We start from the raw sequence: 12,055 nt of genomic DNA, 5'->3' as shown, positions 1-12,055 counted from the left end.
CAAGCTGGTTGCTTTCTAAAATTTAAAACCCCTCATTCTTACATGATGGATTGTGACAAGTTACTCTAGGAATTCCGCTATAGCAGTACACAGACTTTTGATTATAGGAAAAATGGTAGTCTGGACATTAGAAAGAGATAAATGAGCCAGAAAATGAAGAAAGGAAAATAGGTATCCTAGGAAGAGACTGTTTTCTGACAAACCTGCCTGTGTATGCTCTGCATACCATAAAACTGGTGTCACTGCAGGCCAGTCTCGGATTATCACGTCTAATTAGATAATTAGATGCTTGTTTTTGAGAAAAGGCAAAAAGTAAGCCTAAGAATGAAACCATAGATTGGCATTTTTATGAGCATTGTGGAGTGAGCACTACAGCCGGCACTGCAGCACTGGGCTGGAAGAAGGGTTTCCAGTTTTTCTGGGTTTTTACTTGCATAAGTACTGATTTTACTTCAGTTGTTGAAGTCATGTTGCTGTTGGCCAAGTAAGCCAGTCAGTATATGCTAATTCCCAGTGAATTATGTATCCCAGTGGATTATGTATATTCAAGCAAATGTGGAGTAAGATATAAGCTATGAAAGGAAAAATTTTCTCATTAAAGTTTTGGAAGTGGTTTAAGAATCTTCTGTGCATTTTAAAAAATGACAATTTTTCTGCAACTAATCAATTAAGTGAGTAAGCCTTTCTAATAGATCTCTTTCTCTACTTTGATAAATTGCAAAGTAGCAAAAGATTCATTTGTGTAAAGGAAAGCTAAGTAGTTTGAGCAGACAGTGTTCTGTTGGCAGTGTATTAGTAGATCGATTAAAAAAAGTGCACTTGGAGTCATGTGAAACAGATTTTACTCTACACATAATTTAATTTTTGCAAACATTTTACTCAGTAAGTAATGATTTGCTTTACAACTTGTTATGTCCACTAAAGAACCTTTTTACTTTTTGATTGCATAAGTTTTTAAAGCTAAGTATTGTTTCCCTGCAAGTTTCAGTACAAGACATCCATCTCTAGATAGAAAGCTTCCATTGTAACAGTAAAGCTGTCATTAAATGTGGATAAGTTTGAGCCCTTAGCTGTGATACCTTACACTGCGAAAAACAGGAAAGTGAGTAAAATTTTAACATACCTACTCATTAGTCTGCAAAACTGTCTTATTTCAGATCATGTATATTATCCAGGTTTTTTGGACAGTCTTTGCATTCACCCTGTGCTCTGTCCTTTCTCTACCAGTAGCTACTTCGCCGGGATTTTATGTAGAAAGGCAGAGTAGTTTCCTGGATTTTATATAAGGCCTTTTATGAATCATACTGTCACATTACATAGTCATTTAGCCTTTGTATAGTAGCATCAGCATGGCCATCCTTGTGGAGAGAGAGAGAATTAAACCACTTACTCATGTAGTCTGTGTTCCCAAGGAATAACAGCAAGATAAGACCTTTCAAAATCAACTTCATCTATCAACTTCAGCCCTTGCTTTTAAATTGTGCGTTCTGAAATTACCTCTGCCAGACACCATAAAACTGAAATCTGTCATGCTTTCTGGCATAAAATATGGAATTTTTAAGAAGTTTGCTCTTTTTCTTTGAACTAAGGCAACACTCCTTACAGAGGAACGCTAAATTTACAGCTTAGAAAGTACAGTCATGGGTTGACCTTGGCTGGCAGCCAGGTGCCCCCCAAGCACATACATACACACATCCAATTTCTAGAGTGTAGTGGAATCATTTTGGCAGCTTTCCTATCTGCAATGGAAGCAAACTCATGTTCTTAGGCAAGGTCCAGTTTCCATGGTTTTGGTTACAGAGGATGCTTTAAATTATCAACAACCAGCACTGATAAGGAATTTTTTCAGCCCAAGTGTTAGGAGCTCAGATCTCATTTCAGCAAACACAAACAAGCTGCCTTTTTAAATGAACCTATGCACTCTTATGTCTGTGAAAAAAATAACTGTTCTTCAAAGGTGTTACAGATGTTGACATCCTTGTCTGCTTGTTTCACAGCCTAAAGCCCACCAGTTTGTAGTGAAGTCGTTCAATACACCAACAAAATGCAATCAGTGCACATCTCTGATGGTTGGTTTAATACGACAGGGCTGCACTTGTGAAGGTAAGCACTTGTGAGAGCACAGTGTCAACTAAAGTTCTTACAGATGCAAATGACACGGTAAATGTTGTAGTGTGGTCGCGCAGGAGCCTTCTGGTTATATTTTGAACAACAAAAGAGATTCTCATGCTTCAGTCTTTCAACAGTAGAAGCCAAACACTTCAGATATCTTGCCTAACAGATTACCTGGGGACACACTTATTCCAGTTGGTGGTAGAAGAGCTTAGTTCAGTTTACTTAAAATAGCAATAAGGGGCCACAGTCAGTGGTCAGGTGTTCCGACAGCAGCTTTTAGCTTTCTGTTGCAGGGCAAAATTTAAGATACCTATTCTGATTTATTCTAGAAGGAGGCAAATTGGTACTGAATGGCAGTTATTCTTCTGCATGTACACAGAATGACACTCATTATTTAGAGGATGTTCCAGCATTTAGTTTACTAGTAGAGTTGGGCCTAGAGGAAATCACAGAGATTATCTTAGACTCTTTCTTACCTGGATGAAACCAGACTGTGTATCCGTAAACTATCTCAACATGAGAAAAAAGATTTAGAGCAGATAAAAGCATGAACTGCTGCTGTGTACAGACTTCTATTTCTGTCTCGCTGTAGCAAAGTTCAGTGAGACTATTCAGATGTTGGTCAAAAAAAGAGAGGGTTCCTGTATAAGTGTCATCATCTTTATCATAACTTTTGCATCGCACAAGAAATAACTGTCAAATCTTTTTGTTTCTTTTCCTCCTCACAAGTATGTGGATTCTCTTGCCACGTGACCTGTGCAGACAAGGCTCCTGCAGTGTGTCCCATCCCTCCTGAGCAGACTAAGGGACCTTTGGGAATAGATCCACAGAAAGGCATAGGAACAGCTTATGAAGGACATGTCCGAGTAAGTGTCAAGTAGCCTGCATTTGAGGCACTGAGGTTAAATTCATTGTTTTCCAGATCTGGAATTAATTGGTGCATTGTGGGAGATGGATTCAGTTATACTTTAAGTTATACTTTAAGGTTTGGAAACCAGATTTTCACAAAGAAATTGTTAGCATGTTCAGCAGTAATTCTCTCTCCGTCTCTTTTGGTTATTGTGCATTGAATTGCTCTTGAATAGTCTCATTGTAGAGATCAGATCATATTGAAGGGCCTGTGAGTTTTTGAATCTTTTTGTTTATTACTGTCTAGGGTATTGGTGTGGATACTTGTACATAAATATTAAAAGAATTACTTGTCATAGTTTTTACTATATTCCTGTTGACCAACTAGAGATGGGTTTCTTTCTCTCTGTTTGTTAATACAGCTCTGAATGACTTTGTGGAATAAGAAGAAGGAATATGTGATACTACTGATTCTTTTAAATCATGTGTTGGATGCTCTTACTGCTCCTGTGTTATTGCTTATGTTGCTTAACGCTATCACTGAATAAAAACTTTTCAGCCCAGATGAGTGAATGGATTTTTGTGCTTTTGGTTTTTTGATTGCATCCAGACCTACAGAAAATTGATCAGAATTTATTTTTCTAAAGGTACCAAAACCAGCTGGAGTAAAGAAAGGTTGGCAAAGAGCACTGGCAGTGATCTGTGATTTTAAACTCTTCCTATATGATGTAGCAGAAGGAAAAGCATCCCAGCCCAGCGTGATAGTGAGTCAGGTCATAGACATGAGGTAAGCTGAGTGGTGCTGAGGGGGAGCTTTTCAGAGGCACTGGGAGGTTTTGTTCTGCTTTTCCTTTTTGTGAATCAGTAAGCAAGCTCCAGAGCTTTTATGAAACCCTGTAATCCATGTTGAGAGCCTCTAATTTTCTGGGCTAAAAAAAAAAAAAGCAGCTAGCTTATATTTGAAGTTAGCCTGAACTACACTTGTGTGTTCATATGTGGATGTTTAAACTTACATTACTACATCATGTGCAAAGAACATCTGTTCAACTGTGTAGAAGATCTGGAATGAAAAAATAAGAAAAAATAACATTATTTTGGGGTTGAATAGAGTTTTGAAAGACAGATAAAACTTTGTCATAGGATAAAACTGTTACAATTTTTGGTTCAGAAGGGCTTATTAGTTTGTTCACGCTATCTTCAGTATTACTGAAATACTACCAACCTCGCTGAAGGCTGAGAGCATTTAACATAGCAACTAAGTAAAGCTCATCTCTGATCTAGGTTAGTTCATCCAGAAATTCTCAGACTTCTGATGAGTTTGGATTTTTATGAAAGAGTTGGAAGAGGTGTTCTTGGTCCCGCCTTTTTTTTTTAAGTGCGACTTTTTCTTATTTAAGGGTTTTAATTTATACAAACGGAAACCAGATACAAGATATCTAAATAGATTTATCTCCATCAGTATTTACCAGGAATTAATTATACAACACTGCATCTGAGTTTCATCTGCAGATGGAAAGGATAATTTTAAAAATTAGATCTCAGTGCTGACTTGTTATGTCCTTCACAAAACAAGGCTATTGGAAAAGTAAAAAGCAAACATACAGATTTTACTCTTTAACTCTTTTCCCATTATGTTTGTGGTCTCCATAAGGGATGAAGAATTCTCAGTGAGTTCTGTCTTGGCCTCGGATGTCATTCATGCAAATCGAAAAGATATCCCCTGTATCTTTAGGGTAAGTACTATGTCTTGATCTGGGTAACCCAGAGATACAGGGTTTCACAGGGTGATGGATGGTGTGCATTCGCTGGCAGCTTGCTAGTATTTTATTTTCTTGGCAAGTTCTGACCATCTGGTATCCATGGCAGCAGCAATGCATAGGGATCTGTACATACATCATTTTTGTGGTAAAAATAGCATTGGTTCATTTAGACAACCTCTCATTTCCACTGTATGTGGGTTTTATTTTTCAGTTTTCACAATAAGATTCTGTATTCTTCTGTTCATCATGACCTTGTACATTTTCATTTCCCAGAGTTGCCCTCTGCTTCTCAATTTAACTGGTTATGTTATTCCTGAAACCTTTATCTTAGCTATTTTTTTTATATGTGCATTGACTATCTGAAAACTCCCATTTATCAGATGGCCAGTATAGAAATGTAGTGTAAAATGCTCATCAAAATTTATGTCTAGTATCTGATATCAGGGGTTTGCCATCATTGGTTCTTTCTAATATTCTTATTTTTACTAGGTAGTCTATTGAAGCTTTGACCTCAGTGAAATCTCCTTGGTGTCTTGTTAATTCCCCTGTCATTTCTTTTTTGTATCATTGTGTTTTACTCCTTGTTTTTCCAGTTTTCAGACTGTTCATCACTCTGTGTGCTTACAGGAGATAAACTTACAAAAGGGACTTTGACTTTTATCTATAGTAGCTGTATCAAATACATGAAAAGGATCACAGATCATTTTTTCATAAGGACCATTCCTATTGTGTTGAATTATTAATGAAATCTTTTGCTCTTAAAAAATACAGAATGCTCTGTAAGAAATGCTTTTTGTTGTAAAATTGCTGTGAGAAACAATTTACAACCTTATTTAGAGCAGACATTTATGAATTAGAGAATAAATACAAATGCATTTAGAATAAAGCCAACATTTTCTCTGTTCTTTAAGTTATTCACATCTACAGGTTTCTCTGCTGTGGGTTCTTAGAATAAGATAAAAGTGTTTTCTGTTAACTAAAGCTAAATTTTTGCTTTCTTAGTTCAAACAGCTAATTAAAAGGGCATTTACAGGCATCTGATAGCCTTGCAAAAATGGTCATGAGGAAATTTGTCACTTATGACTTAATACGTATCTTTTAATTTTTTACAGGTTACAGCCTCCCAGCTCTCTGCATCCAGTAACAAGTGTTCAATCCTGATCCTAGCAGACGGTGAGAATGAGAAAAGCAAGTGGGTAGGCGTGCTGAATGAATTGCATAGGATCTTGAAGAAGAACAAACTCAAAGACCGCTCAGTCTATGTTCCCAAAGAAGCTTATGACAGCACCTTGCCCCTCATCAAAACAACACAGTCAGCAGCAATCATAGGTATGAAATAAGAGGAAAGCTCTAAGAAAAATGGGTATGCTAAAAGCATGCTTTTTTAGAAAGAAGATGTATCAGATGGTGTTATCTACTGGATAGAGAGTCATATGTAGTGGTTTTGTCCCATATGGAAATGTGTATGGGCTTAAGAGAGAAGTGCAATTTGCTACCCAGTACTTTTGTCAGATCTTTTAAGAGTATTCCCTCGATTCACTCGTGTTCATAATTATGAATAATTCTGACTGAGAATTGGATATTTCTCTCTTGGTATTCTGGTAACATAATTCCCTAACTGGGCAAAATTAACACTATAGAATAGATGCAAATCACTGACTTTACAAAATCTGCTGGTGGGACCAGACACAAAATGTAAGATCAGAGAGTGAATTTAGTCATTTTAAATGCTACTGCATTTAAATATGTTAAACTGCATAAAATATGTTAAACTCTGATTATTTAAATTATTTAAATATTATCGTTATTTCAAAGCTAGTGGTACACTTAAATGGTCTGAATGGTTTGTTAAAAATTACGTTTCTCACTGTTACTTTTACAGGAGAAATGGGAAAAGATTTGGTTTTTTCAGATTCTGAAAAATTGGGAGGTTGCCAATGGTTTTTTGTTACATGAATGTATTGGGTTTGGCTTTATATACATTTATTTCAAGATATTAAAAAAACTGTTAATGAGAATTATCACTATTGTTGAAGTAGTTCCTCAAGTACTTCCAAGGAAAAATAACCTTTTTTTTTTTTTTTTTTTTCCTAATGTCATAGACCATGAAAGAATAGCTCTGGGGAATGAAGAAGGGTTATTTGTTGTGCATGTCACCAAAGACGGTAAGAGATTAGGAACTGGTAATAATTTCCCTAATACTAAATAATCAGAAAGTGGCTTTTTAACCTTTTTTCTTATTCAATATCCTCTGGTTTAATTTTTCTTCATTTACTACATTATCAGCTGGACAGCTCCATGAGAGATCAGAAGGGGTTCTGTGTGCTTTCTGGTTTGGGTATCCTTTTCAATAACGATGATCCAGCATCTGGAATGCAGTCAAAGGTTTTTTCCCCAGTTCGAAGCAGGCTTAATACTGAATTCAGACCAGGTTGCTCAGGACTTTGGCCAATCAGGTCTTGAAGATCCTCAAGAACAGTTACATGATTTCTTTGGGCTGCCTGTTGCAAATTATTCTCCTAGTGAAACATTTCCTTCATATATCCAGTAGGAACCTCCCTCATTTCAATTTGTGACTGTTGTATTCTCATCTCCTCCTGAGCACCTCAGTAAGAATGTGGCTTAATCCTGTCTGTAACCCCCTCTTTGGTACTGGAAATGAAAATTTATGTTCAGTATTGTAAGAAGTAATAACAGATGCCCAAACTAATTCAGCAAACAGCATGTTTAATTGTTGCATGCTCAACAAGTATTCATGTGTCAGCTCTTTGAGGGTTTTCCTTTATTCAGTAGTTTTGTTGCTATAAACTGTTTTTGAAATGAGTACTGAAATAATATAGTGGTTTAGTGGCATCAGATCTGCTCCTCCTGCTTCTGGTGAGGAAAAGCCAAAGGTCTATCCAGAATTGCCACATCTGGTATTATTAAAATACAAGTTTTGATTCTGTACTTTTTAATATTGCAGGAAAGCAGTAAAGAGAATTTCTTGGGTTTCTTTGCAATTACATATGTTATAATCAATTCACACTTCAACCTTATTTACTTGGATTTGTGGTTTGGGGGGGTTTTTCTTCATTTTTTTCAGAGATTATCCGTGTTGGTGACAATAAGAAGGTTCATCAGATTGAGCTTATACCAAGTGAACAGCTCATTGCAGTAATCTCAGGACGGAACCGTCACGTGCGGCTTTTCCCTATGGCTGCCCTGGATGGAAGGGAGACTGAGTTTTATAAGCTGGCAGAGACAAAAGGCTGTCAGTCAATAGTTTCTGGACACGTGCGCCACGGAGCTCTTACCTGCCTGTGTGTAGCTATGAAAAGACAGGTCCTCTGTTATGAACTAAATCAGAGTAAGACGCGTCACAAAAAGATCAAGGAGATCCAAGTCCAGGGGAACGTCCAGTGGATGTCAATCTTCAGTGACCGCCTTTGTGTGGGCTACCAGTCAGGTTTCCTAAAATATCCCCTTCATGGAGAAGGCAGCCCATACAGTCTGCTCCATCCAGACGACCACACACTATCATTTATCTCACAGCAGCCAACTGATGCCATCTGTGCAGTCGAAATCTCAAATAAAGAATACCTGCTGTGTTTTAGCAGCGTCGGGGTTTACGTTGACTGCCAGGGCCGAAGATCGAGACAGCAAGAGTTGATGTGGCCCGCAACTCCATCTTCTTGCTGTAAGTTGCCACGTCTGTCAATCTGTTTGCTGTTGTACATGGAAGTGTATTAATATCCACAGGAAGTGAAAGTCAAGGCTAATTACCTGACAGGGAAATGAATGCTCTCAGCTTCTGTCAGCATTTTTAGTCTAGTCAGAGGGTTTAATCCTGATCTCATTTATGCTGGTTTTGACAACTCTGTCACTGACCTATACTGCTGGAACACAAAGAGGAATCATGAGTCAGGATTTCTTACTCTGATGTCCAACTTCTAAACACATGTCCTGGTATCTAAAACAGCCAAAAGCTTCAGGTTCTACAAAGGCCAATGTATTCCTTACCGCCAGTGCTGGACTACTGTTACTTAGTCTTGAAATGTCACTGTACTTGGGCTCAGCATTGTGGTTCCAACTTTGATGTTCAGAGTCATCAGGATCTGGTAGTTCGACTTGCTTTTCTTTCATGGTGTTTATTCCTACTTACTAGTTTGTTCTTTTCTTTCTTTATTCTTTCATTGTCTCTTTCTCAGCAGATTTTGTCAACACTAATCTCCTCTCTGCTTGTTAAAAAAATTGCTTTTTAAGTTTCCTTCCTCTGTCTCTCTCTTCCTTCCCAAAATACATTGCATAGCACACAGTGTAGAAAATACATTTCATAACCCTGAGGGAAAAATACTGTAATTTTTCAAGATTTCCATTTCTACCAACAACTGGAAAAGACTTATTGCACCTTTTTTTCAATTCTGGGGCTTTATCTTTGTGACAGTTTGAGGAAAAAAAACCAACCTGCAATGTCTCTCTTCTTCTTTTTAACATCTTTCTGAATGCAGATAAAGATTAGCCAAGTTTGCCCTCAGAGTGTCTGTGAATGAGCTCAGTCTTATGTTGATTTTCAGAATATAGTCTGTCTTCTTACCTCACTCTGGCAGCGGTCCAATCACACTGCAGAGGGGAGGAATGTTTCACCTTCTTTGAGTAAAGGCCCTTCTGAATGTGGAAGGAGCACCTTTTACAGGCTGTTATTCACTTCTGGTTTTCAAGCAATTTTAGGCAATTGATTATTACAATGGGCTCAGAGAATGAATGAATCAGAATAGAAGATTTTGCGATAGATTGAAAAATGGGTATTTTTCACAGGTAGTTCATCTATACTGGTCATTGATATTTGTGGGTTTTTTGATTGCCTTAAATGAAGTTGACTTGATGTTATTCCAGTTCAGAATAGAGGTATATTTTATAGCAAAAGCTGTTACATTAGACACAAATTGAATGGTCTTGTTAGTCTTGGCAGACCATGTCAGTCTTTTTACTGACATGGAAGTACTGAATTCTCCTTTAGAAGTGGTCCCAGGGGAATAAATTTCATCCTGGGAAAATGTGCCAGATAAGTAGCACAAGAATTCTCTTTGCAATCCAGAAAATAAGAAGAGAGAATTAAAGCTAGAAGGAAACATGATTTTTATGACTCTGTTGTAGTGCTTCGTTCCAATAGATGGTCGTTTAGTGCATAGTCCAAAGACTAAGAGCTGAGTTCATTCAAATGGCAGTTATTAAATAACAGTAATATATTTTCCTACCACATCATTTACAAAATATGAGCTCTTAAAAATAGGGTTTTTAGAGGAAAAAAAACTTTGAACCACATCAGTCTTTGGCAGAATAAACTGTAATCTCTTATAATTCAGAAAGTAGTTGGGTTTTCGGCAAAGTTAAAAGGAAAGTCACGGAGATTCCAAGTTTTTAGGTGGTGCTGGTTTGCCTTCAGAATAAATTTATTGGTCATATTTGAGTTAAAACACATTTTTCAGAGATTATTGTTGGATTGCGTAGTGTTGATTTTGGTTTTTCTAAATAAATATGGTTGAACCATAAGGAATTATGTATTTTGGGCTGTGTCTAAAAGCACATGACACTGTACCTACTCATTCCCTCTCAGGTTACAATGCACCATACCTCTCTGTGTACAGTGAAAACGCAATCGACATCTTCGACGTGAACTCCATGGAGTGGATTCAAACTATTCCTCTCAAAAAGGTAACTTGCCAAGACTCAACAATGCTTTGCTACAGTTGTACCCATTTTTTAAGCACATTAGAAGCCATCATTAAAACTGCTTGTGTGAACATAATTGGCCTAAAAGAAGAGCTACTGCTTTTTTGTTTGAAATAGAAGATACGAAATGTGTTTGCATGTGGTTTCACTGTTTTAGATGCATGTTCAATCTGGAGCATATGACTGTGTTAGATTTAATGATATTATTGTAATAGGGAGAGCGGTTTCTTGGTATTAATTGCATATGGCTTCATTGGGACTGATTGCATCTATGTTATTGCCAGAAGATGGTGGATGTTAAAATGTTTAAACAAGCCTTCAAAAATCTATCTCCTGCTGCTTGAGAACATTGTAGACAGACAGGGTTAGAACATTTTGTTTCAACCAGTACAAATACTAAAACCAGGATGATGTCAGGTTTGGATCTCTTATCAAAAGTTTCTGAAAACTGACACTTCTTTGGTATTTAGTAGGTGTTTGCTCAGCTGTATTTGGAGAGAAATAAGAAAAGTTTTTTTCCCATAGTTTAGACTAACTTCAGCTTCATGCTATTGTCAACATCATTCCTTTACTGGCATTCCAGTGACATAGAATTACAGGACATTGCCCCTGTGGTCTTGTGTCAATCGTTCAGTCTCTCAGTATATCAATTTCCCACGTGTGAGATGCAGACCAGGGTATTCTGGCAGTGCTGTAAGAATAAATAATGCAAAAGATCAAGGTGCTCGACTATTATTCATCTTAAGGAGAGAAGAAAAATCTGAAATTTAGGGGAAATTTCTTTCTGATGTCCAAACTGAGTTATTAAGCAGTTGGATCATTTTTTCCTACACAGTAAGAATGCACTTTAGTACTTGGATTAATATTTGGCTCAAGACTTCCCATTTAATGGATAAAACTACTTTCATCAAACAAGAATTGCTACATCCAGGAGACTCAAAAATGTCTATTTATTATGAAGAGCTGGTTTCTAACACAGTTTGCAGACTCAGAGTGTGGAATGCTTCTGTCATTTTTAAGTTGGAAATTACAAATACCAGTAGGTTTTAGCAGTCTGTATACACTCTTATCAAGTTGCAGAGCACAATTGTGACATGGTACTAAGACAAAACAAAAGCCCAACTTATTGCTTTGCACATCTGATAGAAAAACTTGAAATGATATATGAAGTAGACTTCTAACAGAACTATTTATTTAAATGCTGGGAGGAATGGTGTTAAGCCTGTTTCTTAAAGTGGAATTTTAGGTAACCCTCTCTGTACTCATTTTCCCAAAAGAAGTTTAAAATCTAAAATTGTTTTAACTCTTCTGTGTGGCTATAATGACTTGCAGTTGCTACTTTTGAGAGCTGCCATGTGTTACTGGAGATAGGAGACTCTGTTTCCTGTTTGACTCTACAGCAGTGCTCCTTTTATAGCATTTATAATGCATTTTGGAGCTTTCAGAATAAGATGCAGTAGAGAAATGTGAGTTATTACTATTACAGAGACTGGTTTTCCTTGTTTCAGGTACGACCCTTGAATACAGAAGGATCCCTAAACCTTTTAGGCCTGGAGACAGTTAGATTAATATATTTCAAAAACAAAATGGCAGGTAAGTAAAGAGAAACCAATTTTCAT

At 37.0% G+C, this 12,055-nt stretch overlaps 1 protein-coding gene across 10 annotated transcripts in view; it reads left to right on the top strand.

Annotated features, from left to right (window-relative positions):
* The window catches only part of CDC42BPA (CDC42 binding protein kinase alpha), a 186,856-nt gene that overhangs the window by 153,016 nt on the left and 21,785 nt on the right, over positions 1 to 12,055 (top strand). For all 10 annotated transcript variants that reach the window (XM_027713001.2, XM_039378680.1, XM_027712995.2 and 7 more), the window contains 9 exons: positions 1,998 to 2,103; positions 2,845 to 2,981; positions 3,612 to 3,751; positions 4,616 to 4,697; positions 5,837 to 6,053; positions 6,827 to 6,889; positions 7,810 to 8,403; positions 10,321 to 10,418; positions 11,945 to 12,029. In XM_027713001.2, coding sequence (XP_027568802.2) covers positions 1,998 to 2,103; positions 2,845 to 2,981; positions 3,612 to 3,751; positions 4,616 to 4,697; positions 5,837 to 6,053; positions 6,827 to 6,889; positions 7,810 to 8,403; positions 10,321 to 10,418; positions 11,945 to 12,029 — 1,522 coding nt within the window. The remainder of the gene's footprint in view (positions 1 to 1,997; positions 2,104 to 2,844; positions 2,982 to 3,611; positions 3,752 to 4,615; positions 4,698 to 5,836; positions 6,054 to 6,826; positions 6,890 to 7,809; positions 8,404 to 10,320; positions 10,419 to 11,944; positions 12,030 to 12,055) is intronic.

Source organism: Pipra filicauda, unplaced genomic scaffold, assembly GCF_003945595.2.
Source record: "Pipra filicauda isolate LSUMZ 115617 unplaced genomic scaffold, ASM394559v2 scaffold143_size2779998_pilon, whole genome shotgun sequence".
Classification (NCBI taxonomy): Eukaryota; Metazoa; Chordata; class Aves; order Passeriformes; family Pipridae; genus Pipra; species Pipra filicauda.
The sequence above is the reverse complement of the archived record's forward strand: the minus strand, read 5'-3'. Positions and strand labels throughout refer to the sequence as shown.